We start from the raw sequence: 26,448 nt of genomic DNA, 5'->3' as shown, positions 1-26,448 counted from the left end.
GGGGTGATGAGAGTACCTGTCTCCCAGCCTGGTCGTGAGGACGGACTGGGATTCGACACCGAGGGCCCCGAGTGGGCCCAGCACACGGGAATCTCTGAAGACGCAGCTGCTGTTCCTTACGGGAGCTGGCGGGGCCGGGCTCTGGGTTAGATGGTCCTGGGGTCTCACGTCCACTCTGCTACCAAGCTGTGTGACCTGGGCAAGCGGGCTGCCTCTCTGTGCCTCGTTTTCCTTGTCTGTAACACGAGGCTCGTAGTGGCCCTTCCTCCGGGGTCAGGTGCGCCGATCAAGCGAGGGGCTCTGGGTAGCGCGCTTGGAAGAGGGGCCGGCACACGGTGGGTGCTCGGTGAGTGTGGGCTGCTCCTGTGATGCTGACTGACTGACTGAGCACCTGCTGGCCGTGTGCGGCTGCCCTGGGGCCAGGCCGGCAGTGCCCTGTTCTCTGTGGCTCCTCGTAAGAAGTCCAGGAGCTGGTCCTGTCATCGCCCTCTGTGAACAGAGGAGGAAACTAGGCACAGAGCGGCTGAGCTGTGGCCCAGGGCCGCAGTGAGCTCCTGGGGTGGGGTGGCTCGTCCCACCTCACAGGTACAGGCAGCTAGGTGGCACAGCGCGGAGCTGCAGAGCCAGGGTTTGGGGCCCTGGGCCGTCTGAGTCCCGAGTTCCCAGGACCCCCTGCTCTGGCGCAGGCCCCTACCTTTACGTAGCCACTCCCGTCCCTCCCCTTCTGAGCCCCCTGGGGTCAGGGCTGGGGGTTTGGTGGGAAGGGCAGGCCCGGAGGGGGAGCCGGCAGTGCTGGGAGCTGCCCAGGGTGGGCCCCCGCCTGGTCATTATAAACACGGGCAGTTCCTCTGTTTGTCCTGCGCTCCGTGTGGTGCCTAGAGGGAAGGGGTGGCCCCGGCAAAGATCCGGAGGTGTGCCCCTACACCCCCTTCCTCTGCAGGGTCCCCCGGGGCCGGGGCCGGGGCCGGGGCTGGCTGCAGTGAGCACAGGCGCCTTGGGCGTCTATGGGTCAGGGTGCTGAGTCGGCTGGCCCATCTTCCAGGCTGCCTCCGGCCCACCCCATCTTGACCCTAAGCGCCTCCCACCTGGGGTCTGCCGCGCCCTCTGCTGGCTTTAGTGAGGGTCACGTGGCTGATCCTGTCCTGCAGAGGCCTGAGCTGACTTGGTGCCCCCAGGCTGGGGGCTGGGGGTGGAGGATGGGCAGGGCAAAGAGTGAGAGAGGCTGGGCCTGGGGCCGCACGGGGGCACGTCTGGGAGACAGTGGAGGTGATAGGACAGGGTGAAGACCTGGGGCGGCAGAGCAGGGAAGGTGGGGGAGGGTTGGGTGCAGGGACAAGGCTAGGAGCTGGAACTGGAAAGACGGAGCTGAGGCCAGAGAAGCCTCTGGAGAGAGAACAGGGTGGGTCAGGGCCACGGTGGGTGGGCAGGGAGGGAAGTCCGGGAGGGAGGGATGGACCTTGTTCAGGGGGCTGGGATGGCGGCTCCTGGCTTGGTTGGGGTCAGAGAAGGGGCTGAGGCGGAGGCACAGGGGCCTGGTCCTGGCCAGGGCTGTCCCACCCCACATCCAGGCGGGGGGCAGGGGGCCAGAGCAAGCAGGGAAACTGGGCCGCTGGGGGAGCCTGGCCAGACCTGGCTCTGGCCACCTGCTGGCCAGGAGGCCTGGACCAGTTGAAACAGGTTGGCTGCTGGGTCCCCACCCACCTCCCACTGGGCTCCCACTGCTAAACCGGTTCTCCTGGATGGCTGCCCATGATGGTCCTCCCTCTGGGCCAGGGGCGGTGGCCTGTCCTCGCCTCACAGAGCTGCTCCCACAGGAAAGGAGCCGGGAGGGGAGCCAGGGGCTGGAGGGGCCATGTCCTGGACACGCTGTGAGCATCCTCACTGGGTCACACACTTACTGAGCCTGAGCCAACCCTGGGCCAGGCGCTGGGGAGCCAGCCATGAGCCAGACAAAAGTCCCCACCAGTGCGTCTCCCCTCGTCTTGTGGGTCTCAGCTTACAGGGCCCCTCTTCTGGGGAGCCTCCCCTAAACCCTACCCTGCCATCCCTGCAGGCTGTCTGCGCTCCCTGACCCCAGCCTCAGCCACTCTAGGCTGACAGAGGCTGTCTGGGTCACCGCTGTGCCCCTATGAGTTATTAATTAATGAATGAACAAACAAATGAATGAACCAACGAATGAATTGGCGAATGGCATTTTCTTCCCATTTTGCAGATGAGTAACCCGAAGCCCCAGGAGGAGACCTCGCCTGCCCAGAGGCACTTCTAGCACAGCCAGCATCAAACCAGGTCTGTGGGACAGGGGGACAGGACCTGGGGCCCTCAAGCTCAGACTCTGCTCGGGGTGATCCTGATCATTGGCGTGGCACACGTGGTTGATCAAGGCACAGAGAGGTTAAGTCACTTGCCCAAGGTCGCATGTCATAAGTGGCAGAGAAGTTTGCACTCTGGCCGTCTGGCTGCCCTCCCATCCCTTCTCTGGTCTCCCTGTGGGACACCACCGTCAGTGCGTCCCCACTCCGGCCCCTGTGGCTTCTGGACCAGCTTCTGTTGAGTGTGCACTGTCCTGGTGCTGTCCTGAGTCCCGACTGGAGCACAGACCCCAAAGACGGGGCCTGCTTTGTCTGTTAGTGTCTGTTCTGAAGTGGATCCTTCCACACTGCATGGTCTTGCTGAGGACCGTCCCTCCTCTGACCCTCAGTCTCCGCATCTATAAAGTGGGAGTGTCGAGTGAGGCTGCTTGGGGTCGTGCATAGGACAGGGGCTCAGGAACTGTTTGTTGAACGAGTAACCGAGGGGATGAGGCGTTCCTAGCCCAGAGTCCGGGCTGCAAAGGCAGGGCTGGTTGTGGCCAGGACTTTCGTCACCGAGTGCACATGGGGCACCAGGCTCTGTGCTGGGCAGGGGGTGGGACACGGGAACTGGGCAGCTGAGACCCGGGACACTGACTTCTAGTGATGGGGTGCAGACGCTGAGCTAGTGAACACAAGAACCAACAGCAGAATTTCCAGAAGTAAATGTACCATGAAGTGATGTGGTGGAAGGACAGTGGGGCGTGGGGGCCCTTTTACTTGTGTGATCAGGAAAGGATTCACCAACGACTCTGAGACCTAAAGGAGGGGAATCCCTCCACTCACATGGGTGGATACTGGGGAAGGGTGTTCCACACAGAGGGAACAGCTGGTGCAAAGACCCTGGGGTTTGAAAGCCAACGTGAGCGAGGGGGAGATGGAGCAGAGAGATGATGGGGACAGGTCGTGTAGGGTGGGCCACGGGGAGGACTCGGCTTTTCCCTGAGTGAGATGGAGCCATGGGAAGGCTCTGAGTGGGGGAGGGACCTGACTCGGGTGTTCACGGGGTCCCTTGGGCTGCACATGGGGGACAGACTGTGGAGGGGTGGGGGCGGGGAGACAAGGATAGACAGCACCAGGGCAGGGCCAGAGGAGTGGGGAGACATGGGCAGATCCTGGTGAGCGGCCCCCTCCACAGGCCGTAGGAGCCCAAGTCTGCGCCCCCGGGGCGCTGACAGCCTCGGCGCCATGTTCGGGAAGAAGAAGAAGCGGGTTGAGATCTCGGCGCCGTCCAACTTCGAGCACCGCGTGCACACGGGCTTCGACCAGCACGAGCAGAAGTTCACGGGGCTGCCCCGCCAGTGGCAGAGCCTGATCGAGGAGTCGGCCCGCCGGCCCAAGCCCCTCATTGACCCCGCCTGCATCACCTCCATCCAGCCCGGGGCCCCCAAGGTATGTCAGCGCCCCCACCGCCTCTCCTGACCCATGCCGACCCCCACCAGGGACCCGAGCGCCTAACCCCACCCTTGAGCCTGTGCCAGCACCTCCTCGCTGACCTCCAGACAGAGACACTCCCACCTTCCACCCTAATCCTGCCCCTGACGCTCGCCTTTCCCCCACCTCTCCTCCCACGGACCCCTCACCCTGCCTGACACTGAGCCCTGGTCCTGAGAACCCCACAAGTCCCGTGAGCCCCCCGACAGCTCCCACACAGCCTCCAACTCTAGCCCCTCTCCTGGAGCCTCACACCCTGAGCTCTGCCCCTGCCCCAGACTTGTTCTTGGGCCTCACGGAGCTCCCCGCGGGGGGAGGGACAGCCGTTTCCCAGATGCTGACCGCCCCCGGTGGTCAGGCTGGGCTGGGGGAGCCCAGAGGAGGCCCCTGACCCAGGCCCCAGGTCCAGGCCAGCTTCTTGGAGCTGGGGACGCCAGGGCTGAGGGCTGAGGAGGAAGAGTCATGGAGGCCAGTGGCGGGGGCAGGGCTTTTAGTGGAGGAAACGGCCCGTGGGAAGCGTTGGGGGTTTTGGGGTTTGGGGTTATTTTTTTCCTGCCATCTTGAGCATAAGGGCAGAGTGGGGATTTGAGCCAAGGTCAGTTCCCAAGGCCCCTCCTCTCCACTCCTCTCCTGTCTCCGTGGTCCAGGTGCCCAGGCTGGTGGGAGGCCACGCCCGGCCTGGGAAGCCAGTCCTGGAGCTTTGGACTTTATCCCAAGGGCAGTGGGAACCCGGAAGGGCTGCGGGCCAGGGGAACTTGGCCAGGGTTGTTCCGAGGGGTGGAGATGGGTGTGCCAGGCTGCAGGCTCAGCGCCCGGGGGCAGGCCTGCGGCTGACTCATCCTCTCCCGGCCCAGCCCAGGCCTGGCGGGGGGAGGCCCCGGGTGGCCAGCAAGGTGGGCGCAGACATAAGTGTGGCCGCTCTCCCACCAGGGTCTCAGTCTGGCTGCCCACTGAGGCGTTCATGCACCATGCAGGGTGCTTTTGAATATTTGAATTCTTTGCCACTGCTTAAAAAAGCGAGACTTCCCATCCAAGTCTGTGTTTCTGGCCTCTCCTGACAAATCGGCTGGAGGCGAGTGGCCGCTGCCTCTGCAGACGGGGCCCTGGCTCTCCCGGGCCCACAGGCCCCACCCAGCCCGCCTCAGTTCCATGCCCTGCCTGGCCCCGGGGCTGCTTGCGTGCTGGCTGTGCCCTCACCAGGGCGCCTCCTAAATCCAGCCCTTGCTTGGCCTGCCAGCCATGAGCCCTCACTGGGGCCGTGTCCACCAGGAGGAGGGGCCACCTCGTCTAGAGTCACACAAAGGTCCCCACAGGCTGGCGCTGTCCTGGGACCCTGTGGGCACTCGTGTTTGCTGAATCTCCCCAGTCCTCCCAGGCCCTCCCCCGACCCCAGGGACTTCTCGACCTCTTATTCCCGCACGGAGTCTGACCAGCGGTCTCCCTTGCTTCCCTGGGCCCCTGGGCAAGGCCAGGCTTCCAGGCTGGCAGCCAAGGCCTAGGAGCAGCAGAGGCAGGGGCGGGCCCCTCAGGGGCACTGCAGGCAGGTTTCACGGGATCAGTGTTTTCTGCACGTTAGAGGCAGTTCTGGCTTCAGGATGTCTGGCAGCCTGGGCCCGGGCGCTGCATGCCAGCGATGATAGCAGAGGGCTGGGGGCGCATTCTCTGCTGCCCGCGCCTCCTCCCAGTCAGCCTCATCACTCACTCACTGGTTCAGCACATGTTTATTAAGCACCTTCTGCATACCAGACACTATTCTAGGTGCTGAGACGTAACAGAGCAGAAACAGTGGCCGCCCTCATGAACACTGCACTGGGGAGCAGGCGATGGACAGCTGTATGCACGCTTTGTGTCAGCTGGTTTAAGAGCTCTAGAGAAAAGGAAAGCAGGGAGAGGGGATAGGGATGTCGGGGCGGCATTTTAGACCGTGGTAGTCAGCGATAGCCTCCTCTCAGAAGCTGAGTTTCCAGCAAAGACCTGAAGGAGGGGAGGGAGGAGCCATGGGCACACTTAGGGGAAGATGTTCCAGGCAGAGTGAACAGCCAGTGCAAAGGCCCTGAGGTGGGAGCAGGCCTGGTGTGTTTGAGGAGCAGTGAGGACAGGCCTGTGTGCTGGAGCTGAGTGGGGGGCAAGGGGGACCCTGGAGGCCATGACTCAATACTCGAGGGAAGAGATGGCCATGAGCTGAGTCAGGGTGGTGGCCATGGTGGGTGAAGACTGAGTGGATTCGGGACACTTTACATGGGCATTCGCATTTGCCGTCCCTGCGCCTGGGATCCTCCTGCCCTCTCCCTGGACCCCACCCTCAGCCTCCAGGGGAACAGAGCGTGGTTTGGGGGTTAACAACCCTGGCAGGCTGCGGGGGAGAGACGTGCCAAGCTATGCCCTGGCCCCAGCATCCTGTAATTTGCAGTTCTCCGGGGCTGATTATGAGGTGGCATGGCCTCTGCCCTCCTTCCCCTCCACCCCATGGGGCAGGGACCTCCCCCAGCCCGGAGAGCAGGTGAGAGACAGGGAGCTTCTCAGGGGGGCATCCAGCCCGGGGTACGACAGCCTGACCTGTGACTGACGTCGGGGTGCTGGGGGAGGGACTGCAGGGGCTCCCTGGTACCGCCCCCACCCGCCCCCATCATCACCCCATGGCATTTCTTCATTCCGTCTCTGTCTTGTCTCTATGTGTGCTGTGTTGTCCTGTCCATGTGTGTCGGATCCACGTCCTGTCTCCCCCTCCTCCTTGCCCGGCCCTCGCCCCGCCATTGCCCCGGACCCCAGACCATCGTGCGGGGCAGCAAAGGCGCCAAGGATGGGGCCCTCACCCTGCTGCTCGACGAGTTTGAGAACATGTCGGTGACACGCTCCAACTCCCTGCGGAGAGACAGCCCGCCGCCACCCGCCCGTGCCCGCCAGGAGAACGGGATGCCCGCGGAGCAGGCTGCCACGGCCAGAGGGGGCCCGGAGAAGGCGGGCGGCCATGGCCGGGTCGCCGGTCGCAGCGAAGGGGGTGGCAGCAGTGGTGACAGGCGGCGGGCGGGGCCGGAGAAGAGGCCCAAGTCTTCCAGGGAGGGCTCAGGGGGCCCCCAGGAGTCTTCCCGGGACAAGCGCCCCCTCTCCGGGCCTGACGTCGGCACCCCCCAGCCTGCCAGTCTGGCCAGTGGGGCGAAAGTGGCAGCTGGCCGGCCCTTTAACACGTACCCGAGGGCTGACACGGACCACCCGTCCCGGGGCACCCAGGTAACCCATCCCCCTGCCCCAGGACCCCCCTATCGTCCCCTGGCCCAAAGCTTCCCCAGGGTGCCCCACCTACCAGCTCCACCCCGTGCCCAGCCCGCTGTCTGTCTCCATCCTGACCGCCATGTGTCTGTCCCTCAGCCGGGGCCCCTGTCCTTCTCAGAGGGCAGAGCCGGCCCCCCAGCCCCTCCGCTGACAGCCGCCTCTCTTTTGTGTTTCAGGGGGACCCTCACAACCTGGCCCCCAATGGGCCGTCAGCAGGGAGCCTGGCTGTCCCCCAGTCCTCCTCCTCCTCCTCCTCCCGGCCTCCCACCCGAGCCCGCGGCACCCCCAGCCCTGGAGTGCTGGGCCCCCACGCTTCTGAGCCCCAGCTGGCCCCTGCAGCCCGCACCGTCGCCGCCCCTGCCGTCCCCCCCGCCCCCGGGCCCCCCGGCCCCCGCTCGCCTCAGCGGGAGCCCCAGCGAGTGTCGCACGAGCAGTTCCGGGCCGCCCTGCAGCTGGTGGTGGACCCTGGGGACCCTCGCTCCTACCTGGACAACTTCATCAAGATCGGCGAGGGCTCCACGGGCATCGTGTGCATTGCCACTGTACGCAGCTCGGGCCGGCTGGTGGCCGTCAAGAAGATGGACCTGCGCAAGCAGCAGAGGCGCGAGCTGCTCTTCAACGAGGTGGGCCTGCCGTCCCCGTCTCCATTTCAGCTTTCTCCCGTTGCTCCGCCTCCAGGAGGCCCGCTCTGCACCAGGCCTGGTGGAGTGGCGATGGGAGGAGGTCCTTTCAGGCCGCGGTTCCCAGGGCTGGCTTCTGGGCCCGTCTTTCCCTGGCTCCTCGCCCCTCCCCAGGCTGTCCCCTCTGTGCTGACAGCACCCACCGTCTCTGTCTTACCCAGCCCTGGCCTCTCCCCGAGCCCCCAGTCCGCGCTCCCTTGGGCCACAGAACCTTGCCCTCTGCATGCCTTCTAGGCCCCTCACATACCCATTGAGTCCCAAACTGCCCCTAAAGCATCTCCTCTGGTTCCCTGTGTCAGAGAGGCCCATCCACCCTGTCTCCAGCCAGACCCTGGGCCCTCCCTGTCCCCCAGCCGCAGCCTGTCAGCATCATCCCCACGCAGCCCCATCCTCCCCCACTGGGCCCTGCGTGGCCTCCCGTCTTGGGCGGCCCCCCCTCCCCGGGCATTCCCCCACACTGCAGGCCTGCCTCTGACCCTTGTGGCGCCCCCTGGTGCCCTCAGGTTAAAGGCCTGGCCCCTTTGCTGGGCATTGGAGATGCGGCCCCCATCTAGGCCCTTGGTCGTGGCCTGCCCTGGGCTTTGGCCGTTGGTGGCCTCTGCTGGGGAGCTTGTGACAAAGGCAGACTCCTGGCTCCTTGCCCAGAGGAATCCGTGTTGGGAGCAGCCCCCGGGCTCTGATGCCAGAGTCCCAGGAGGACGTCAGGCCTGGAGGTCTCTCAGCTCCCAGTCTCAGCACTCGGGCTGTGCCCCATCAGCCGTCCGCTGTCCCTCAGTATTACGGGGCTCCAGCTGCACCGCGAGCGTCCGGTTCTCGTGGCCCCTGAACCCCGTGTGCCCGTGTCCTCCAGGCTCGGCCACGCTGCCCCTGAAATCCACCCCCTTTGATTCTGACCTCGGCTGATGCCTGCTCGTCCTCTGATCTCCACCCTGTGCTTAGCCGCTCTCTTCCCATGTCCTCTCCCAACGCCAGCCTGACTGTCAGGGCCACGCAGGGACCAGCCCAGGACTGGTCAGAGATCCGGGTCAGAAACCGTGTGTGCAGGGTGGGGAGCACCCCCACACGCCGGCATCTGGCCTCAGGCTGCCTCTGAGGTCTGTCGGCTCTGGCAGTGGGCAGGGGTCCAGGGTGACCCCGATGAGCAAGAGTGACAGGTGGAACCGGGCCTGCGGCGTGGCGGGGCCCGAGCCCGGGCCGGAGAGGGAGGCAGGAGGGCAGCTGGTAGCGAGGGCTGAAGGCAGGGGCTGGCGGTCCTCCCTCCGCTGCGCTGACGCGTCCCCCCCACCCCCCCACACCCAGGTGGTGATCATGAGGGACTACCAGCACGAGAACGTGGTGGAGATGTACAACAGCTACCTGGTCGGGGATGAGCTCTGGGTGGTGATGGAGTTCCTGGAGGGAGGCGCCCTCACCGACATCGTCACCCACACCAGGTACTGCCGGGCAGCTGGAGCCAGCCTGCTGTCTCCCCAGGGTGCACCTGGGTCCCCTCTCCCATGACAGGACTAGTCCCCTCCAGACCCCTGGGGGTGGGGCCGTGTCTCAGAGCCAGCAGGGCCGGGTCCCCCTCGATCTTCCAGGGCGGGGCTGTGTCCCCTGCAGATCCCCCAGGGCAGGGCCTTGTCCCCCTCAGGTCCCCAGGGCAGTGGTGTGTCCCCCTCAGACCCCCAGGGCAGTGTTGTATTCTCCTCAATCCCCCAGAGCAGGGCCTTGTCCCCCTCGGGTCCCCAGGGCAGTGGCGTGTCCCCCTAGACTCCCAGGGCGGGGCCCTGTCTGCCCCTGGTGCTTACCCCCGCCCGCGCAGGATGAACGAGGAGCAGATAGCCGCCGTGTGCCTGGCCGTGCTGCAGGCCTTGTCCGTGCTCCACGCGCAGGGTGTCATCCACCGGGACATCAAGAGCGACTCCATCCTGCTGACCCACGACGGCAGGGTGAGGAGGGGGTGGCCCGGGCTCCCTTCTGCTGTTAGGCTCTGAGCCCAGGCCAGCGGCCTGAGGAGCAGGGAGTTGATTGTTGCTCGTGCAGCAGTCCGGAGTCAGGGTCCGGGTCAGCGGGGGGCTCTGTTCGTGCAGTCGTCAGGGACTCAGGCTGGCAGGGCTCTGCCCTCAGCACGGGGCGCTGTGAGCTATAGTCCAGCCCTGGGCCTGGAGGGGGAGGACGCACCTGGGCAGCTGGCCACAGCTCTCGGCCACATGCTTCTCCCTCCACTGAGAACCTGTTTCTAGCTGAGCACTCAGGGGTGGGCTGTGGGCCCCGTCCCATCTCGCATCTTCGGGACTGAAGTTCTGAATCTGAGATCCATGGATGAGCCTCACGGTGCCCAGAACCTGCATTTACGTTCCAAGAGTGGACATGCTGTTCAGTGGGAGGGGCCCCTTGACTGTCACCAAATTCCTGTTCGCGGTTCTCCTGTCCTCCCCCAGGAAAGTTAAGCCAGCCAACGGAGGCGAGGCGGGGGCTCTGTTTCCCTGTGAATCTCAGTTGGGGCCCATGAACACCTAAAGATATCCACAGATGTGTTTGGGGACATCTGTGAGCCTTGTCTGCACACCGTGTGGGGATGCTTTCCTGGGGTGGGAAGATCTGTAATTACCTCAAGAGTCTGAAAGGGGCCCATGGTTCCAAAAGAGGTGTAAATCCTTGGTTCTGGGGACGTGATTTTTGCAGAGGCGGGCCGTGTCCCCTCTACCCCTTGGGCAGTGCTGCGTCCCCCTCACACCTGTCAGCTGAGGACGTGCTGCCTCCAGGGAAGCAGGGGCCCAGGGCATGGGCTTGGGAGCCCACCCCAGTCTCAGCCCCCGCCCAGCCTTTGGTACCTGTGGGACTCAGGCCACTTCGCCCCAGAGCCCCGGTGCAGAAGGAAGGCAGATGGAGTGATGTTGAGGAGGTGACACACCTGAGGGCCCTGCCGGGAGGTGGCGAGCTTCCCAGTGCTCTGGCTCTGACCTCTGGGCTGCACAGTGGAGAGCCACTGCATCCGCGGCCAGGGAATTAAAGAGGTGGACACCTCTGCTCACCCTGCCCCTGCCGGCCCCTCTGACCCCGCTGCCCCCGCCCTGCTCCAGGTGAAGCTGTCAGACTTCGGGTTCTGCGCCCAGGTGAGCAAGGAGGTGCCACGGAGGAAGTCACTGGTTGGCACGCCCTACTGGATGGCCCCGGAGCTCATCTCCCGCCTTCCCTACGGGCCAGAGGTGAGCCAGAGGCGACCCGGTTGTCTCACTGTCACCACCAGTTTACACTGTGACAGTCAGAACAGCCGGAGTGCTGGGGATGAGGTGGGCTCGGTCTGGGAATGGGTCGCCAGGGACGGTTTGTGGGAGAAGAGGTGGACACGCATCACACGTGCATCACTGGTAGGTGCTAGTTCAGAGCCGGGCCCAGGGCTTGGCAATGGGAACAGAATGCTGAGCAGAACTGGCCATGGCCCTGCCTGACGGCCTGGTGCAGGGGCTACAAACTGGCAGGCTCCTGGCTAGCGTGGTCTGAGGATGCTCTTGGAAGCATTTTAAAAAGAGAGCTCTCTGGCCTGGCCCAGTGGCGTAGTGGTTAAGTTCACGCACTCCACTTCGGCAGCCCAGGGTTCACAGGCTCGAATCCCGGGCATGGACCCCTGCACCACTCATCAAGCCATGCTGTGGCAGCATCCCACATACAAAATAGAGGAGGATGGGCACGGATGTTAGTTCAGAGCAAATCTTCCTCAGCAAAAAAAAAAAAAAAAAAAAAGCGGAAGATTGGCAGCAGATGTCAGGTCAGGGCCAAGCTCCCTCAAAAAAAATAAACAAATAAGTAAAAAGAGACCTCTCACATAAAAGTCTAAATTTACATTCTCTCTTGGAAAACCAAGAGATCGGGCCACATGGAGGCCAAATTTCTACATGGCAACAGTCAGCAGGCACCGAGGGGCCACCCTGCTTTAGAAAGGGCAGGGGCACCGTCGTCTTGGCCATAGTCCTCACCCATCCCTATTGCCTACACTGACCTGATTCGCTCACTGCCGTGACCTGCCTGGCCCTGAGGATTCCTCCACAGTCAGTCAACAAGACTTGACCCAGTGCCTGGCCATGAGAAAAGCACCCTGGGAAGCTGTCTGGCCGCACACCCAGTGTGGGATAGGTTATGGAGAGACTAAAGAAAGGACCCGGAGACGGTGTATGAGACATAAGGGTTTACTAGGTCTTACAGGGAATGTCCAGTGGTGGCTGGCTGAATAGAGTTGTGCACCTGCTCGAGTGTCCGTTGGCGGCTGGCTGGACAGAGTTACTGCTACCGTGGGTGGGGAGGGGGTTGCTATTATATAGGCAGGAGGACAGAGATTATGTGCTCGCCAAGAGGGCCTGTCCTTGGTATGACCAGTGTTGCCAGGAACAGTAGTTCATGTTAGAGGGGCTCTGTGTTCCTTTAAGATGTGGTGTTCTTTGAGTGAGATAAGTGAAGATCCGAGTTGGCCGGGCCCCGATCATTACAAACCCCAGCAGCTGGGCGTCCTGCCCAGAAGGACACATGGTTGTTACAGGGCACGTAGGCTGGCACCCCTACAGAACCATGTTGTGCGGGACCTCAAGCTGGAGCGGGGTTATACTAGGAGGGGAGGCTGCTGTGATTCTGAGGGGACATCTCAATCAGGATGCCTGTGAATGGCAAAACCAGCTCAAACAGATTTAGCATGAGAGCTGTGGGTCCCTGGAGCTGTGAAGGTAGGGGGTGACAGGCTTCCAGCCCAGCTGTCCAGGTGCTCTGTCCCTCCCCAGCTCTGATTTTCTCCATGTAGTCTTCACTCAGCCAGGCTCTCCCCTCTGGGAGCAGAGATGACCCTGGCAGCTCTGGGACACGTCTCCCTGCCTTTGAGTGCCACCGTTTTCCTGGATATTTTGGTTCAAGTCTCAGGGTTGACTCTGATTGGCTCAGCTTGGGTCACGTGCCCACCCCTGAGCCAATGACTGTGTCCCAACCCTGCTGACTGGGGAACCCGGTCACAGACCCACCAGACGCTCTGTGGACGCACAGTGAGGGAGGGGCTCCACCAGAGGAACCGGGGCTGGTCAGCAAGAGAAGGGGGCTGGAAGTTGGGTGGGCAGATCCTCTGAGGGCTCCCTGGGTGAGGGGTGCATGGGGTCCAGCAGGCTGGGCATCAGAAAGGGTGTTCTGGGCCCAGGGACTCCGAGAGCGAGGAGGCAACTGGGGGTCGTCCCTCCATGGGCTTCCCCCAGCACTGGCCCATCCCTGCCCCCACCGCAGGTGGACATCTGGTCTCTGGGGGTGATGGTGATTGAGATGGTGGACGGGGAGCCCCCCTACTTCAACGAGCCACCCCTCAAAGCCATGAAGATGATTCGGGACAACCTGCCACCCCGACTGAAGAACCTGCACAAGGTGGGCCCCTCGCCACAGGTGTGAGGGAGACGACGCACAGGCGGGTGGGGCGGCTGGGCGCCAGGCAGCCTCGCACCCAAGCAGTGACTGGGGTGTTGATGGCACCTGGGATGGCGCACCCCCGCCCCCGGCCTCGAGTGTCTGGGTAAACCCGAGTCCCCCGTGCCCTCACCATTCCACAAAGGTTGTGCTTAGGCTGGCCTGGCTGAACAGAGAGCCGGGTCCAGGAGGGGAGCCTTCCTGGTGGCGGGGATCGCCTGGTGAGAAGGGGGTGCCTGCAGGGCCCAGCTGCCACTGGCTCCTTGCTAAACCTCGAAAATGGGGAGAAACGAGCCCTTGGGGCCCTTGGATTCGTTGCGATGCTGGGGCCAAGCTCTGGACAGCTGGGACGTCTGTTTGGTCCCTGGGCATTAGATGACGTCAGTGCGTCTGACAGAGGAAGAAACCCAGGCCCCACGGCGCGTGAGCAGTGGAGCTGGCACTCAGACCAGAGCCGGGACCCTCTCCTCTGACCCGCTCCCCCGCCCCCACAGGTGTCACCATCTCTGAAGGGCTTCCTGGACCGCCTGCTGGTGCGCGACCCGGCGCAGCGGGCCACGGCGGCCGAGCTGCTGAAGCATCCGTTCCTGGCCAAAGCGGGCCCGCCCGCCAGCATCGTGCCCCTCATGCGCCAGAACCGCACCAGATGAGGCGCAGCGCCCGGCCTGAACCAAAGAGCCCCTGGGGTCACCCCCGCCCTGCCGGAGGCCAGCAGGGGGCGCCCCCGCTCCTCCCAGCCCAGGAGACACTCCATGCGGCACCGCCCTCCTGGCTGGGGGTGGGGGTGTGCGGGCCCCACTACTGAACTCTGGTTTGGATTTTGTGACTTTTCAAAAAACACAGGGACTCGTGGGAGCAAGTGAGGCTCCCGGGACCCCCCCACCCTCCAGGACAGGCCCTCCCTGTGTTTTCCTGTCTCTAGGAAGGACAGGCGGCCCTCCCATCACTGGAAGTCTGCAGTGGGGGCCGCTGGGGGTGGAGAGAACACTATGGAAGAGGTGTGTGTGTGTGTGCGCGCGTACGCCTGTGTGTGTGTGTGTGTGTGTGTGTGTGTGTATGCGTGCCCACGTGTGGAAGGTCCAGCTCCTCTGTCCTTCAGCCTGCAGGTGGGTGTCTCTGAGACCCTGCCTAACATACAGCCCCTCCCCCCTGAGCCATTGCGGGGGTCGATCATGAATGTCTGTAGAGTGGCCTTTTCCCTGCCCTGTACCCCCTTTCTGTAGCTGGATGGGGAGACAGGAGTTAGGGCTTCCCACCCACCCCCAGCCTCTGCAGAAAATGACTACTGCACCTGGACAGCCTCCTCTTTTCTAGAAGTCTATTTATATTGTCATTTTATAACACTAGCCCTCGCCCCCACCTGGGGACAGATGGTCCCTGTCCTGCGGGGTGGCACCGGGACAGAACCACTGCTTGAAGAATCAGGTTCCTGCCTCCTTGGTGCAGCCCCGCCCTCCCCTCCCTCAAGTTAGTTTTACAATTAAAACGTTTTCTTGTTTCCTGTGGTGTGTGTAGAGGCCCTCCCTGTCCAGGCGGCTTGGGGTGAGAATTTGGGGGAAAGGGTCTGGGATTGAGAGGGAGGCCTGGCTACTCCAGGATTCAGCCCAGCTTAGGGCAGGGGCCACATCTGTGGGTGCGTGGCGAGTTCCAGGTCAAAGCAGCTGGTAATGTTCCCCCCCCGTGGGGGCAGGAGTGACACCCCGAAGGCTGGGAAGGAGCCAGTTTACCAGGGTCCCTGTGCCGTGGTGACCAGTTTACCAAACCTGCGATTTGCTGGAAACTGTTTTAAAGGATGTTTGTCTTCAGCGTTTTCAGCGGGTGGGAACTGATCCGTGGTGAGTTGATGTTTGTAAATTGGTTAGCAGGCAGATGGGCCTTCGGGGGATCAGCTGAGGGGGATGGCAGCTGAGTCCTTCCCTCCAAGCCAAGGCCCTGGGGGGCTGAGTGGGGTCTCAGCAGGGATCTGGCAGACATTGAGGTGACAACGCTGCCTCTGCGATCTCGGCTCTGACCACCCCAGGCCAGTGTGGGCTTTGACTGGTGCGCCCTCCCCAGCACCCTGGGAGGTGTCGGGGCAGCAGCAGCCTGGTGGGGACAGGTGGGAGAGCGAGGAGTGAAGCCCCTCTCCAGCAGCTTCCAGGCATCCTTGGCACAAGGGCCCTCAGCCTGGTTTGTGGGCGGGAAGTGTGTGGTGTGGACGGAGAGTCCAGCTCAGCCCACACCCCGCTCTCCATGTCACCCCCACACTGTCTCGCCCCGGAGCACACCTCTCCACAGGCCCTGAGCTCCCCCAAGAATTGGGCTCTGCTCCTGTGACAGCCTGACGAAGTACACGCGTGGTCTGGAGAGAGAATCAGAGATTTCAGCATACTAGTGCCAGCAACTGTTGCTATACATCACTTAACGACGGGGATACATGCTGAGAAATGCATGGTTAGGGGATTTTGTCATTGTGGGAACATCACAGAGTGTACTCACACAAACCTAGACGGTACAGCCCACTACATACCTGGGCTACATGGTTCCAGTCCTATGGGACCACCGTCGTATATGCGGTCCGTCGTTGACCGAAACGTCGTGTGGCACATGACTGCATGTGAATGTGTTTGAGGCCTGGGTGAAGTAGATACATCTCTGGGAAAAAATATGCCAAAATTGGAGTAAGGAGAAATACAAGATAAGACCGAAATAACCCCCCACACACATATAAAAAAAAGGAAAGAAAAGCTTCAAGCTTGAATGCTTTTACAAATGAGTTCTACCAGACTGAAGGACCAGGTAATTCCTACCTTGTACACATGGTTCCAGAAAACAGAAAACGTGGGTGGCTGCCCGACTCGTGTTTGGAGGCTGGTGTGCCCGTGCTTCCAGAACCAGATGAGGGCGGCGAGGACAGAACAGCACAGAGCCTCACCCGCCCCCAAGGGCGCTGGTCCCATGGGCCCTGGGACGGCTCCAGGAGGCGCCACTCGCCAGGTGAAGAGGCCGCTCGAGACGGGAAGTCACTTCCCGGTCACATGACATCACATGTTGTGGAGGCAGCTCTGTCTGGCTCCTTGGTGACTCGGCTGTCATTGTCGCCTTTAGTCACGATTACTGCGGTTAATAGAATGGTTTTGGGTGGCATGGGGGAACTCCTCCCTGAGACCCCCAAGGTCTGCCGTTGCCCTTGCAAAAGGGGCTCCCACAGTATCTGTCAGACCCTCTAGGTGTTACAAGCAGGGCGTTTAATCCGGGGCGACGGGGGGTTACAAAGGCACTGTGAAGGCTGGAGGAGCCAGGGGGCCAGTGATCATTAGAGGCAAGAAGGCGCCCCCGTGGGGCTGGAGGAACAGAAGGGGTCGGTGCACCACTGCCCAAACCTGGAGTCTGCTCCTGCCTCCTGCGGCCGGAGCACAGTGGCTCTCCCAGCCCCCCCACCCCCGCCCTCTCCTCCCACTCCAGTGCCTCCTCCTCCTGTCAGGACCCTACTGAGTCCCAGGAGGTTTCGCAGGCTTCCAGCCTCGGCGGAACGAGGGAGCACGCAGAGGGACAGGTGTGGCTGAGCAGCAGCACCGTGGCACCCACTCGCAGTGTCCACAGGGACTGAGGGTCGCCTCGGCTGCCGCGGGAGGTGCTGCTCTGTGGGTGACGTCCTGAACCGCAAAGGCCCAGGAGGGGGAGAGAGGGATGTCTCAGCCTGTAGATCAGAGGCGTGCTTACAGACACCCAAAAGGAGTGACTGAGACAAGTCAGACCAGTGGTTCTCAAAGTGTGGTTCCCCGGCCAGCAGCATCGCGGGGAACTGGCTGGAAATGCAAATTCCCAGGCCCCACCCCAGCTGAATCAGAGACTCCGGGTGGGGCCCGGAAATCTGCATTGTAACAAGCCCTCCAGGGGATTCCGACGCCTGCTCAGGTTTGCTCTCTGTAAAAGGCCCAGGAGGGTGGGACTCAGCCCTGCGCAGTCCTTGGGGGCCCGGCCTTTCATCTTGCTGCCCCTCCCTCAGGTGGTCCAAGGGAAGAGGGGAAGAGGAGGGCACTGCCCTTCCTTCAAAGACATGACCCAGAGGTCGCACTGTTGCCTCTCTGGCCAGAGCTCAGTCACGTGGCTGCACCCCGTGGCAAGAGAGGTTGGGAAATGTAGTCCTTATTCTGGGCGACTGTGTGTCTAGCTGGAAATTCTATTAGTATAGAATATAGAATCATGGTTGGAGCTCCACCCCTGCTGTTCATTAGCTTCTCTGGGCTTCTCCCCAGAGACCCCAGAGGCAGACTCAAGTGTATGCAGGAGCTTAACATTTGATAAGGATGGCCCCACACATCAGTGGGGGAGAACAGACTGTTTAATAATAGCATTGGAGAAATTGGTTCATTTTGTGGAAAAAAAGAAAACCAAATCCCTGTTAGCACAACAAAAGGGAGTCCTACATCTATGCTGCCCGGTACAGCAGCCACTAGCCACGTGTGGCCATTTAATTTTAAATTAAAATGAAATAAAATTGAGCATTCAGTTCCTCGGTTGCACAAGCTACATTTCACACACTCAACTGCTGCTTTTGGCTGGTGGCTATGGATTAGACAGTATAGATGTGACACCTTTCCGTTATCTCGGTTCTGTTGGACCTGGTTTCTCTAGATGGACTAAACATCCCTGTGAAAGATGAACCAGAAAACTGATAGAGGAAAATACTTGATGACCTAGGGGCAGAGAAGGGCTTTTTTCCTTTAATCTAATGTGGGTTTCTATAAATCTAAACTGACAGGGTATCAATGCAAGAGAAGGACTTCTTAAAACTCCAAAGGAACAAATTATAAAGGAAAAATTTGATTATATCAAAATTAAAAATTTTTGTTCGAGGAACAACATCATGGACAAATGTAATAGACGGGTTTCAGCATGGGAGAAAATATTTGCAGAGTCTAACACTGATGGGATGCTTTTTTTTGGTGAGGAAGATCAGCCCTGAGCTAACATCTGCCAATCCTCCTCTTTTTGCTGAGGAAGACTGGCCCTGAGCTAACATCCGTGCCCATCTTCCTCTACTTTATGTGGGACGCAGCCTCAGCGTGGCCTGACAAGCGGTGCGTCGGTGCGCGCCCGGGATCCGAACCCGGGCCGCCAGCAGCGGAGCGCGCGCACTTAGCCGCTACGCCACGGGGCCGGCCCTAGGATGTTTTTTTAACAACAAAAAGAGCAGCCCTAACAGAGAAATGGGCAAAAGATATGAACAGGTAACTTACAGAAGAAAAAATCCAAGAGGCCGTGGAGGGTGTGCACAGGTGCTCAGACTCATTAGTAATCAGAGAAAGGCAGATTCCAGCAATGAGCCGTCATTTTGACACCAGGAGTCTGGTAAAAAATAGCACATCTGGCTTAGTCAAATGAAGTATTGCACATATATGTCTCCAGTAATTCCACTGCTGGGCGACTTCCCAAAGGAACTCTCACTCAGCCATGAGGGAGTGTGCGTGGGGATGGTCGCTGTAGTGGGAGCAGGAGGCGGCCCGGGGGTCCACCCCAGGGGAGTGAGTGGTAAACAGACGGGGTGTGCCGAGGACTCCTATGCAGCCTTCAGGAGCCACGGACCAAGTGTGCCCATGGGGAGGGGGCGCTGAACCAGTGATACATGGACAAGTAAAATTAACATCTATAATACCAGGCCGGGGTGTAAATGACAAATGATGGACGTGAAACAGTCCTCATTTTGCAAGACCAAAAAGAGAGACCCATTTATATATTAGAATGGCTCCCAGTGGGGAGGAAGGGAGAGAGAGGGGGATAGAGGAAAAGAAGAAAGAACGAGGGAGGGGTCTTGGGAGGAATAAAGGCCTCGGAGGCCATGCTGAAGGTCTGTTCTACAAGCAAAGAGCAAACCCCCTTTGGTGTGGCTTGGGGCTCAGTCACAGGTATGTAAAATGAAAATTATCCAGTTGATCCTAACGTGTAGCCAGGCTTGACCACAGGAGGGTGGCAGTGCGTCTGCCACAGTAGTCACTGGCCTCAGACCCCAAGCCAACGCCCCACATGGAGAAGGATCCGGAGAATCATCTCCGGCCTTCCTCCGTTTCACGGATGCTGAGACTGAGGTCCATGGAGGAGGAGGGCCTCGCCCAGGGTCACGCGCCCTAGCAGGGCCAGGCCTGAAGCCTTGGGTCCCTCACTGGCTTTCTGTGCAACAGTGAGCGGGACAGACATGCTCCAGCAGGCTCGAACTCCCATGCCCCAGGGGCCAGGCAGGCGACATCAGGAGCAGGGAAGTGGCCACATACACGCCCCTTTGAAGGGCAGTCACTTCTCAGGCCACTGTGGCCCTGTGAGAATTTGGCCCCAGGATGCCAAATGTTCTGATTTTCCTCCAGAAAGCCCCATGTTCATGTGACAGTTCTTGAAGCTTAAAGGTAGGCAACTAATTCAGAACACTGAACCATATCGTGTGGGCCAAGCCAAATCAAGGTGACAGGTAGCATTCATCAAGTTGTCGCTGTGTCGGGGGCTTTGCCGAGCTCCTGGTTTTACCCCATTTAACCCCAAAGTGGGGTGAATGGTGCCCCCCACAAAAAACATATGTCCGTGTGGAACCTGTGAATGTCACCTTATTTGGAAAAAGCGTCTTTGCAGATGTGATTAAGTTGAGGATCTTGTCATGAGATGTCCTGGCTTATCTGGGTGGGCCCTAAGTCCAGTGACCAGTGGCCTGAGGGAGAAAAGCAGAGGGAGATGTGCGACACCCCCAGGAGAAGACCGTGTGAAGATGGGCAACAGCGGCAGCCGCCAGACGCGGGGAGAGGCAAGAACTCTCCCGAAAAGGCTTCAGAGGGAGCACGGCCCTGTGACACTGTGATTTTGGACTTCGACTTCCAGAACTGTGAGAGAGGCACTTCTGCTGTCTAAGCCACCAAGTCTGTGGCAATCTGTCACAGCAGCTCTAAGAAATTAACACAACCCTCAGAGCAGCCCTCTGAGGAAGCTCCTTCCTTGTCCCATTTCACAGCTGGAAGACTGAGGAAGAGTGACACAAAGTCACAGCCTGAGGTCACACAGCAGGAAAGTGGTGGGGGCAGGGTCTGAACCCAGGCACTTGGCCTGGGCGTCTCCGCAGGTAACCACTGAAGAATTGGGCGGGACCCCTTCACTACGCCCCTGGGGGACCACAGGTCTGAACCGAGAAGCGTCCACCTCTGTCTTCCGAGACAGCCGGCCAACTCCATGAGGGCCAGGCCCCCAAAAGGGGACTCTGGAAGAGAGAGTTCCTCCAGGAGAAGACTTGGGGCTGAGAGGTGTTGGGATGGGAGATGAGACGAGGTAGCAGATAGGGCCCTGCCCTGTGGTTTGGGGACGTGGGGACAGCTCAGAGCCTTTCCCGGAAGACCAAAGGCATCTACAGAAGCTTGGGGCCCGCTGGGTTAAACACTTAAACTCTCTCTCCCTTTCTGCCTCCCTCCCTCTCTTCCCTATACTGTTATCTCTGACTTTCTCATCTCTGTTTAATCTTATCTAGTATTTGAATAGATAACTCAAGCCCATGGTACAAAACGTAAAAGATTCCAAAGGGGTAAATTGCAAAGTCAATGGCCCTCCTTCCCCATTCCCAGCCTCTCGGTCCACCCCCCAGGAGGCAGCCACTGCTACAAGATCTTGTATCTCCTTCCAGAAATGTACCCATGTGCCAGGAAATAGCTACACGCATATGCAGATCTCCATCCTACTTTGCACAGATGTTAGCATCATGTACGCAACCTTCTACGCCTTGCTTTTTTCTCCCTAACGCTGTATCTTGGTGGTTGTTCCCGGTTGGTACATAAACACCAACCTCACTCCTGTTCATGGCTGTGTAGTATTCCACAGAGCATAGGAACCATGATTTATTGACACGGCCCTGTGATGGCATTCAGGAAGCTCGTGGTTGTTTGCTGTCTAAACAATGCCATCGGAGAGATCTTGCACATACTTTATATTTGGCAAAAGGACAAATTTACCCGGAATGCATTTGCCTTGCCTCCTCCCCCCCAGCCACGGGACTCCCATCTGCCCTCTACCCCAGGTGATGCCTTCTGGGTCTCTCTGACCCTCTGGATCCTTCCCTGGCTCTGATCAACCCCAGCCCAGTCTCAGTAAGTCTCTCTCTCTCTGTCTCTATGCTTCAGGCTCTCTATACCTCTCTACCTCTTTCTGTCTGGCTCATTTTCTTTGTCTGTCTGTCTCTACATCTCTGTCTCCCTCCCTACCACCCTCTCTCCTCTTCCTCCTCTCCCTCTCTCTCTCCCTCTGCCCCAGCTCATTTCCCTCCTTCTCCAACTCATCCCTGCCTCTCTGTCGCCCCCTGCAGGATGAAGCTGGCTCACCGCACCCCCCACCCCTGTGGTTTATACTGGGGGAGGCTGCACCCAACAGGCCCACCTTCCTCCCACCTCCAGCCCCCTCCCAACCTGACCTGGCTGGCCTTTCCCCTTCCCTGCAGCCCTAGTGGAGAACCCATGAGCTGCTGCTCCAAGCCCCAGGAGCCCGGCCTCCAGGACCCCCACGTCTCTCTCTACCAGCAGGCCTGGGCCTGGGACGCACTGACGCTCCTGGGGGGTGGTACTGGTTTTGCAGTGGAAGCGGTGGGAGCTAGACTCGGGCGGAGTGGCCACGGGCCAGGGCCACAGCCTTCTTGCCCTCTCTGCTCAGCAAACTCAGCAACCAGTCTGTGTCTGCCCTGAGCTGGGAACAAACAAACCGGCCCCACCCCTGCCCTGGTGAGGCTGACATTCTCACGGGGTGACATGCTTCATGACCAAGTGAACATACCCACATAGGCAGAGGTATTTACAAATCACACTGAGTTCAAGAAAGAAAGAGCAGGGTGTGGTGACAGAGAATAGCAGTGGGTGGGAAATTGACCTGGGCTGGGGAGGGCCCCGGTTGCTTCATATGGACCAATAGGGAACAGTCACCAAGATACACTGTCAGGTAGAATAAAGCAAGAGGGTGTGTGGGTTACAAACAGGGGACATTTGAATGGAAAGGAAGTCAGCCGAGGAAGCGTGTAGGCAGAAGGGGCAGCATGTGCAAAGGCCCTGAGGTGGGAAGGAAGTTGGAGGGTCAAGGACCAGCAAAAATATGGGACAACATGAGTGAGGGGGAGAGTGTGGGCCACCTCGGGCAGCACCGTGGGGAGGAGATAGGCTTTTTTTTTTTTTTTGAGGAAGATTGGCCCTGCACTAACATCTGTTGCCAATCTTCCTTTTTTTCTTTTTTCTCCCCAAAGCCCCAGTACATAGCTGTGTACCATAGTTGTAGAGCTGTAGCTCTTCTATGTGGGACACCACCTCAGCATGGCCTGATGAGCAGTGAGTAGGTCCATGCCCGGGATCTGAACCAGCAAACCCCAGGCCGCTGAAGCGGAACACATGAACTTAACCGCTATGCCACCGGGCCGGCCCCATATAGCCCTGTTTTATAGATGGGAAACTAAGGCTTGGGGAAGGACAGTCCTTTGCCCAGGGACACGCAGGGTAAGGGTAGGGCCTGTTGGGCTCAGGCAGCCTTATGCTCTTAACCACCACGACAGTGGTTCCTAATGTGGGAGCCCAGACCCGCAGCGTCAGCGTCACCTCCTGGGCGCCTCCCCCTTCCAGAACTGCTGAATCAGAAACTGGAGCGGGGCGGAGTGGGGAGGGGGCAGTGTGCATTTAGCGAGCCCTCAGAGGGTTCTGACACACAGTCAAATCTGAGAACCTCTGAGCCAGGCCCTGCTGCCTCCCCAAGATTTGCTCCCATCCTCTGAGGGAGGATCCTCAGTTGTGGGCTGAATGATGTTCCCCAAAAAGATATGTCCACACCTTGATCCCCAGTACCTGTGCATGCTTCTTTACTTGGAAAAAGGGCCTTTGTAGATATAATTAGGTTGAGGACCTTGACATGAGGAGATCGTCCTGGATTCTCAGGGTGGGCCCTAAATTCAATGACAAGTGTCCTCATAAGAGTGAGGCAGCGCGAAATTTGAGAGCGAAGGAGGCAGAGATTGGAGGGAGGCGGCCACAAGCCAAGGATCCCCAGCAGCCACCAGAAGCTGGGAGAGGCAAGGAAGGATCCTCTCCCCGAGTCTCTGGGGGGAGTGTGGCCCTGCCGACAGCTTGACTCCGGGCTTGCGGCCTCCAGAACCGTGAGAGAACACCTTTCTGTTGTTGTAAGTCACCCAGTTGGTGCCAATTGGTTGCAGCAGCCACAGGAAACGAACACACTGTCTAGTGGCGCAGACAGACCAGCAGGCCCCACACCACTGCCCCTGCAACAGAAGACCGAGCCCACCCGCTTCCCGTCTCACGCCTGGCATGAGCCTCATCCCACCCTCTTCCTGAGAGCTCTGACTCTTCTGTGGAATGGAATTTGGAGCCGCTGGGACATAAAGAGAGGGGCAGGGGCGCTGTCGAGGTGGATCGGGCCAATTCAACCACTTAAAAATTGGGCTGCAAACTGGAAGCTGGTCTGAGGCCTCTGGGGAGCCGGGAAGCGTGTTAAGGAGAGGAGAGCCATGGTCGGACGGCTGTGAGAGGGATCCCCCTGCGAGTCAGATATAGCATGGCCCCTACCCTGGGCCACCCTCCCTGCGGATGCAGACCCCACCGGGGGTCAAATCCCAGCCCTGCCACTTCCTGGCTGTGTGACCTTGGGCAAGTGAATTCCCATCTCTGTGCCTCAGTCTCCACCTCTGTAAAGTAGGTTTAATGATAACACCTACCTTAGAAGGTGTGTTTGGTTAATACGCACAGAGCACATGGAACAGGGCCTGGCACACAGTAGGTGCTCCATAATTGCTAGTATTGTTGTTGTTATTATATCATTCAGTTCTCAGCCGTCGATGGGGGGATGCCTCTCAGATTTGCGTCTCAGCCCTGACCCCTCTGGACTCCGGCCCCGTACATCCAGCCGCCCCCTGGCACAGCCCCTCTGGAGGACCAGCACTCAGCACGTCTGCGATGGAATGCTTGATCTCCTGTGCCTCCCCCCCAATCTGTTCTGGCCACCATCTTCGCCTCTTGGCAAATGGTGCCACTTTGTGCCTGCTGCTCAAACCATTGCTCGAGGCCAATCACCCTTTCTCTCTGTCTCCAGAAGAGGTCCTGAGTCTGTCGTCTGCCAGCCACTCCATGGTCCCAGCCCGGTTCTGTCCATCCTCACCTCCCTCCTCGCTGTTTCCCTGCCCTCCCCCACTCAGCCGGAGGTCAGTTATATCTAGTCGCTTCCCAGCTGAAACCTTCCCCATAGTTCCACTTAGAACTTATTACGTAGATTAATCCTACAGAGCTGCCCCAGTCCTTCTGACCTCATCTCCCCTTTATTCCCTCCTTTCCAGCCACAATGGCCCCCTGCTGTTCTCTGAACACACCAAGCTTAGTCCCACCTCAGGGCCTTTGCACCTGCTGTTCCCTCTGCCTGGACACGCTCCTCCCCCAGCTGTTTGCACAGCCCGCTCCTTCCCCTTCTTCAGGTCTCTGCTCTAATGTCACCTCCTCTGAGAAGCCCTCCCTGACCACCGCAGTTAAAACAGGCTTCCCACCTGCTCCTGTGGCCTGTTCTTCACCTTCAAAGCACTTAGTGCTGTTTGTCAATTAACTAGTTACTCGTTGACTTGTTGAAGCCCATCCCCCCGCCCCACAAGGCCGGAAGCCCCACAGGGGCTTTCGCCTCACCCTGGGAAGCCTGCTCCCAGGCCTCTTTGCAGTCAATCCCCCAGCCCAGGCCGCCACCCACCTGCTCTCTTGGATTCTAGATTACTGTTGCCTTTTCCAGAATTTTATACAAATGGAATCACACAGTCTGTGCTCCTTTTTGCCTGCTTTTCGTCCCTCTGCGTGGCGATTTTTAGTTTCATCCACGTGGTCGCATATTTCAAAAGTTCATTCCTTTTTCTTATCAAGAGTGTTCCATGGTGGCTGCGTTATCCACTCACCTGTCTATGGCTGAATCCCAGGCGTGGGCTCGCTGGGCAGTAGAGTCAGAGCATATTCGGTTTTATAACAGATTGTCTAATTGTTTTCCAAAGTGGTCCCACCATCGCTCATGCTTTTTAACGTTTCAGGACACATGGGAGATGGCTTTTGGGGAGGGGGCCGTGTCGGTCACCCAGGCCTTGGCCTGTTTGGAAAACAGCCTCTGGGAGGTTGAGTCCCCACACTGGGGACTTTGCCGCTCGGAAGGCAGAGAGAGGGGACGTTTGAGACCTAACGTTTGTTGAAAGCCACTGGCTTTGCAGGGCCTCCCTTGTGGCCGCCGACCCCTCAGATTTAGGAAAACATTGCTCACAGTATGGAATGTGGGGGTGGGGCGCTTCTTAAATTTTAGATTCCGGGGCCCAGCAGGACTGAATCAGACTCCAGAAAATAGGCATTTTTAATACACTCCCTGGTTGACTCTGATGTGCCCTAAAGTTTGGGAGCCACTGAGTATGGGGTGTGGGTGAGAAGGAAGGGCGTTCCACGGGGAAAGAACTCCATGAGCACAATCCCTGAGATGGGAGATCCCAGGTCACAGAGGCTGGACCAGAAATCCAGGGCCTCGGGTGCCGGCCAAAGAGCTGGGATTTCTCTCCTGAGGGCACCGGGGAGCCAAGGCAGGTTTAAGTGGGGGAGTGACTGCTTGGGTTTGGCCTTTCATAAGACCCCTCTGGCTGCTGCCGTGTGTGTGTGTGTGTGTGTGTGTGTGTGTGTGTGTGTGTGTGTGTGTGTGAAGTGGAAACCACAGCAGGCCAGGGGGCGGCAGAGGAGGGGTGTTGATCTCCACTCTATAGACTCTTCCCTGCCCTTCCTTTTGGGTCTCTGACTCCGGGCCACTCCCTGCCCTGGATGCTGACCTGGGGACAGCTCTGACTCCACTGACTCTTACCTCCTCCTCCAATGAGGCGGGTGGGCAGGCGGCCAGACATGGGTGTGGGTGTTTGCACTTGTGGCGGCCGGGGGAGTGTCTCCACTTTGGGGCTGTGGCTCCCCAGGGCATTAGTTGGTTTGCCCCTCACATGGGCCCTCCCTGCGCCCCAGGCCCCTGGCTGATTCCCAGCTTTCCCAGATCAGCTCACTCCCCCTCTCTTGCCTCAGCTCCCTGATCTGTGAGTGGAGGTACTATTACCCGTTCCCACCTCCCGGGGTTGCTGTGGGGTTCAATGCGTTAAAGACACTCAATAAATGTAATGATTACCTCCTGTCTGCTCCTATGTGAGCTGCTGTTTCTCCCTGGGGGGATCTGAGTCTGTGTCTCTGTGTATCTCATCTGAGACTCTGCATGTCCAACTCACCACATACCAGCTGTGCAACCTTTGAGGAGTTACTAGACCTCTCTGTGCCTCA

At 59.6% G+C, this 26,448-nt stretch overlaps 1 protein-coding gene across 6 annotated transcripts in view; it reads left to right on the top strand.

The window, feature by feature from the left end:
- The window catches only part of PAK4 (p21 (RAC1) activated kinase 4), a 45,129-nt gene extending 30,484 nt beyond the window's left edge, over nt 1-14,645 (top strand). For 4 of the 6 annotated variants that reach the window (XM_087421775.1, XM_087421776.1, XM_087421777.1 and 1 more), the window contains 10 exons: nt 2,213-2,286; nt 3,487-3,740; nt 6,193-6,282; nt 6,552-7,010; nt 7,229-7,675; nt 9,032-9,165; nt 9,537-9,663; nt 10,798-10,923; nt 12,971-13,105; nt 13,639-14,645. In XM_087421775.1, coding sequence (XP_087277901.1) covers nt 3,537-3,740; nt 6,193-6,282; nt 6,552-7,010; nt 7,229-7,675; nt 9,032-9,165; nt 9,537-9,663; nt 10,798-10,923; nt 12,971-13,105; nt 13,639-13,794 — 1,878 coding nt within the window. In that variant the 5' untranslated portion in view covers nt 2,213-2,286; nt 3,487-3,536 and the 3' untranslated portion in view covers nt 13,795-14,645. Of the gene's footprint in view, nt 1-1,329; nt 1,400-2,212; nt 2,287-3,486; nt 3,741-6,192; nt 6,283-6,551; nt 7,011-7,228; nt 7,676-9,031; nt 9,166-9,536; nt 9,664-10,797; nt 10,924-12,970; nt 13,106-13,638 lie in introns of those variants that run through there. The other 2 variants (XM_087421778.1, XM_087421780.1) reach the window with 2 other exon arrangements.
- The last annotated feature ends 11,803 nt before the right edge of the window (nt 14,646-26,448 follow it).

The sequence above is a fragment of the Ceratotherium simum genome, chromosome 33 (genome assembly GCF_057802395.1).
Source record: "Ceratotherium simum simum isolate JZ-2026a chromosome 33, ASM5780239v1, whole genome shotgun sequence".
In the NCBI taxonomy this organism is placed as follows: Eukaryota; Metazoa; Chordata; class Mammalia; order Perissodactyla; family Rhinocerotidae; genus Ceratotherium; species Ceratotherium simum.
The sequence above is the reverse complement of the archived record's forward strand: the minus strand, read 5'-3'. Positions and strand labels throughout refer to the sequence as shown.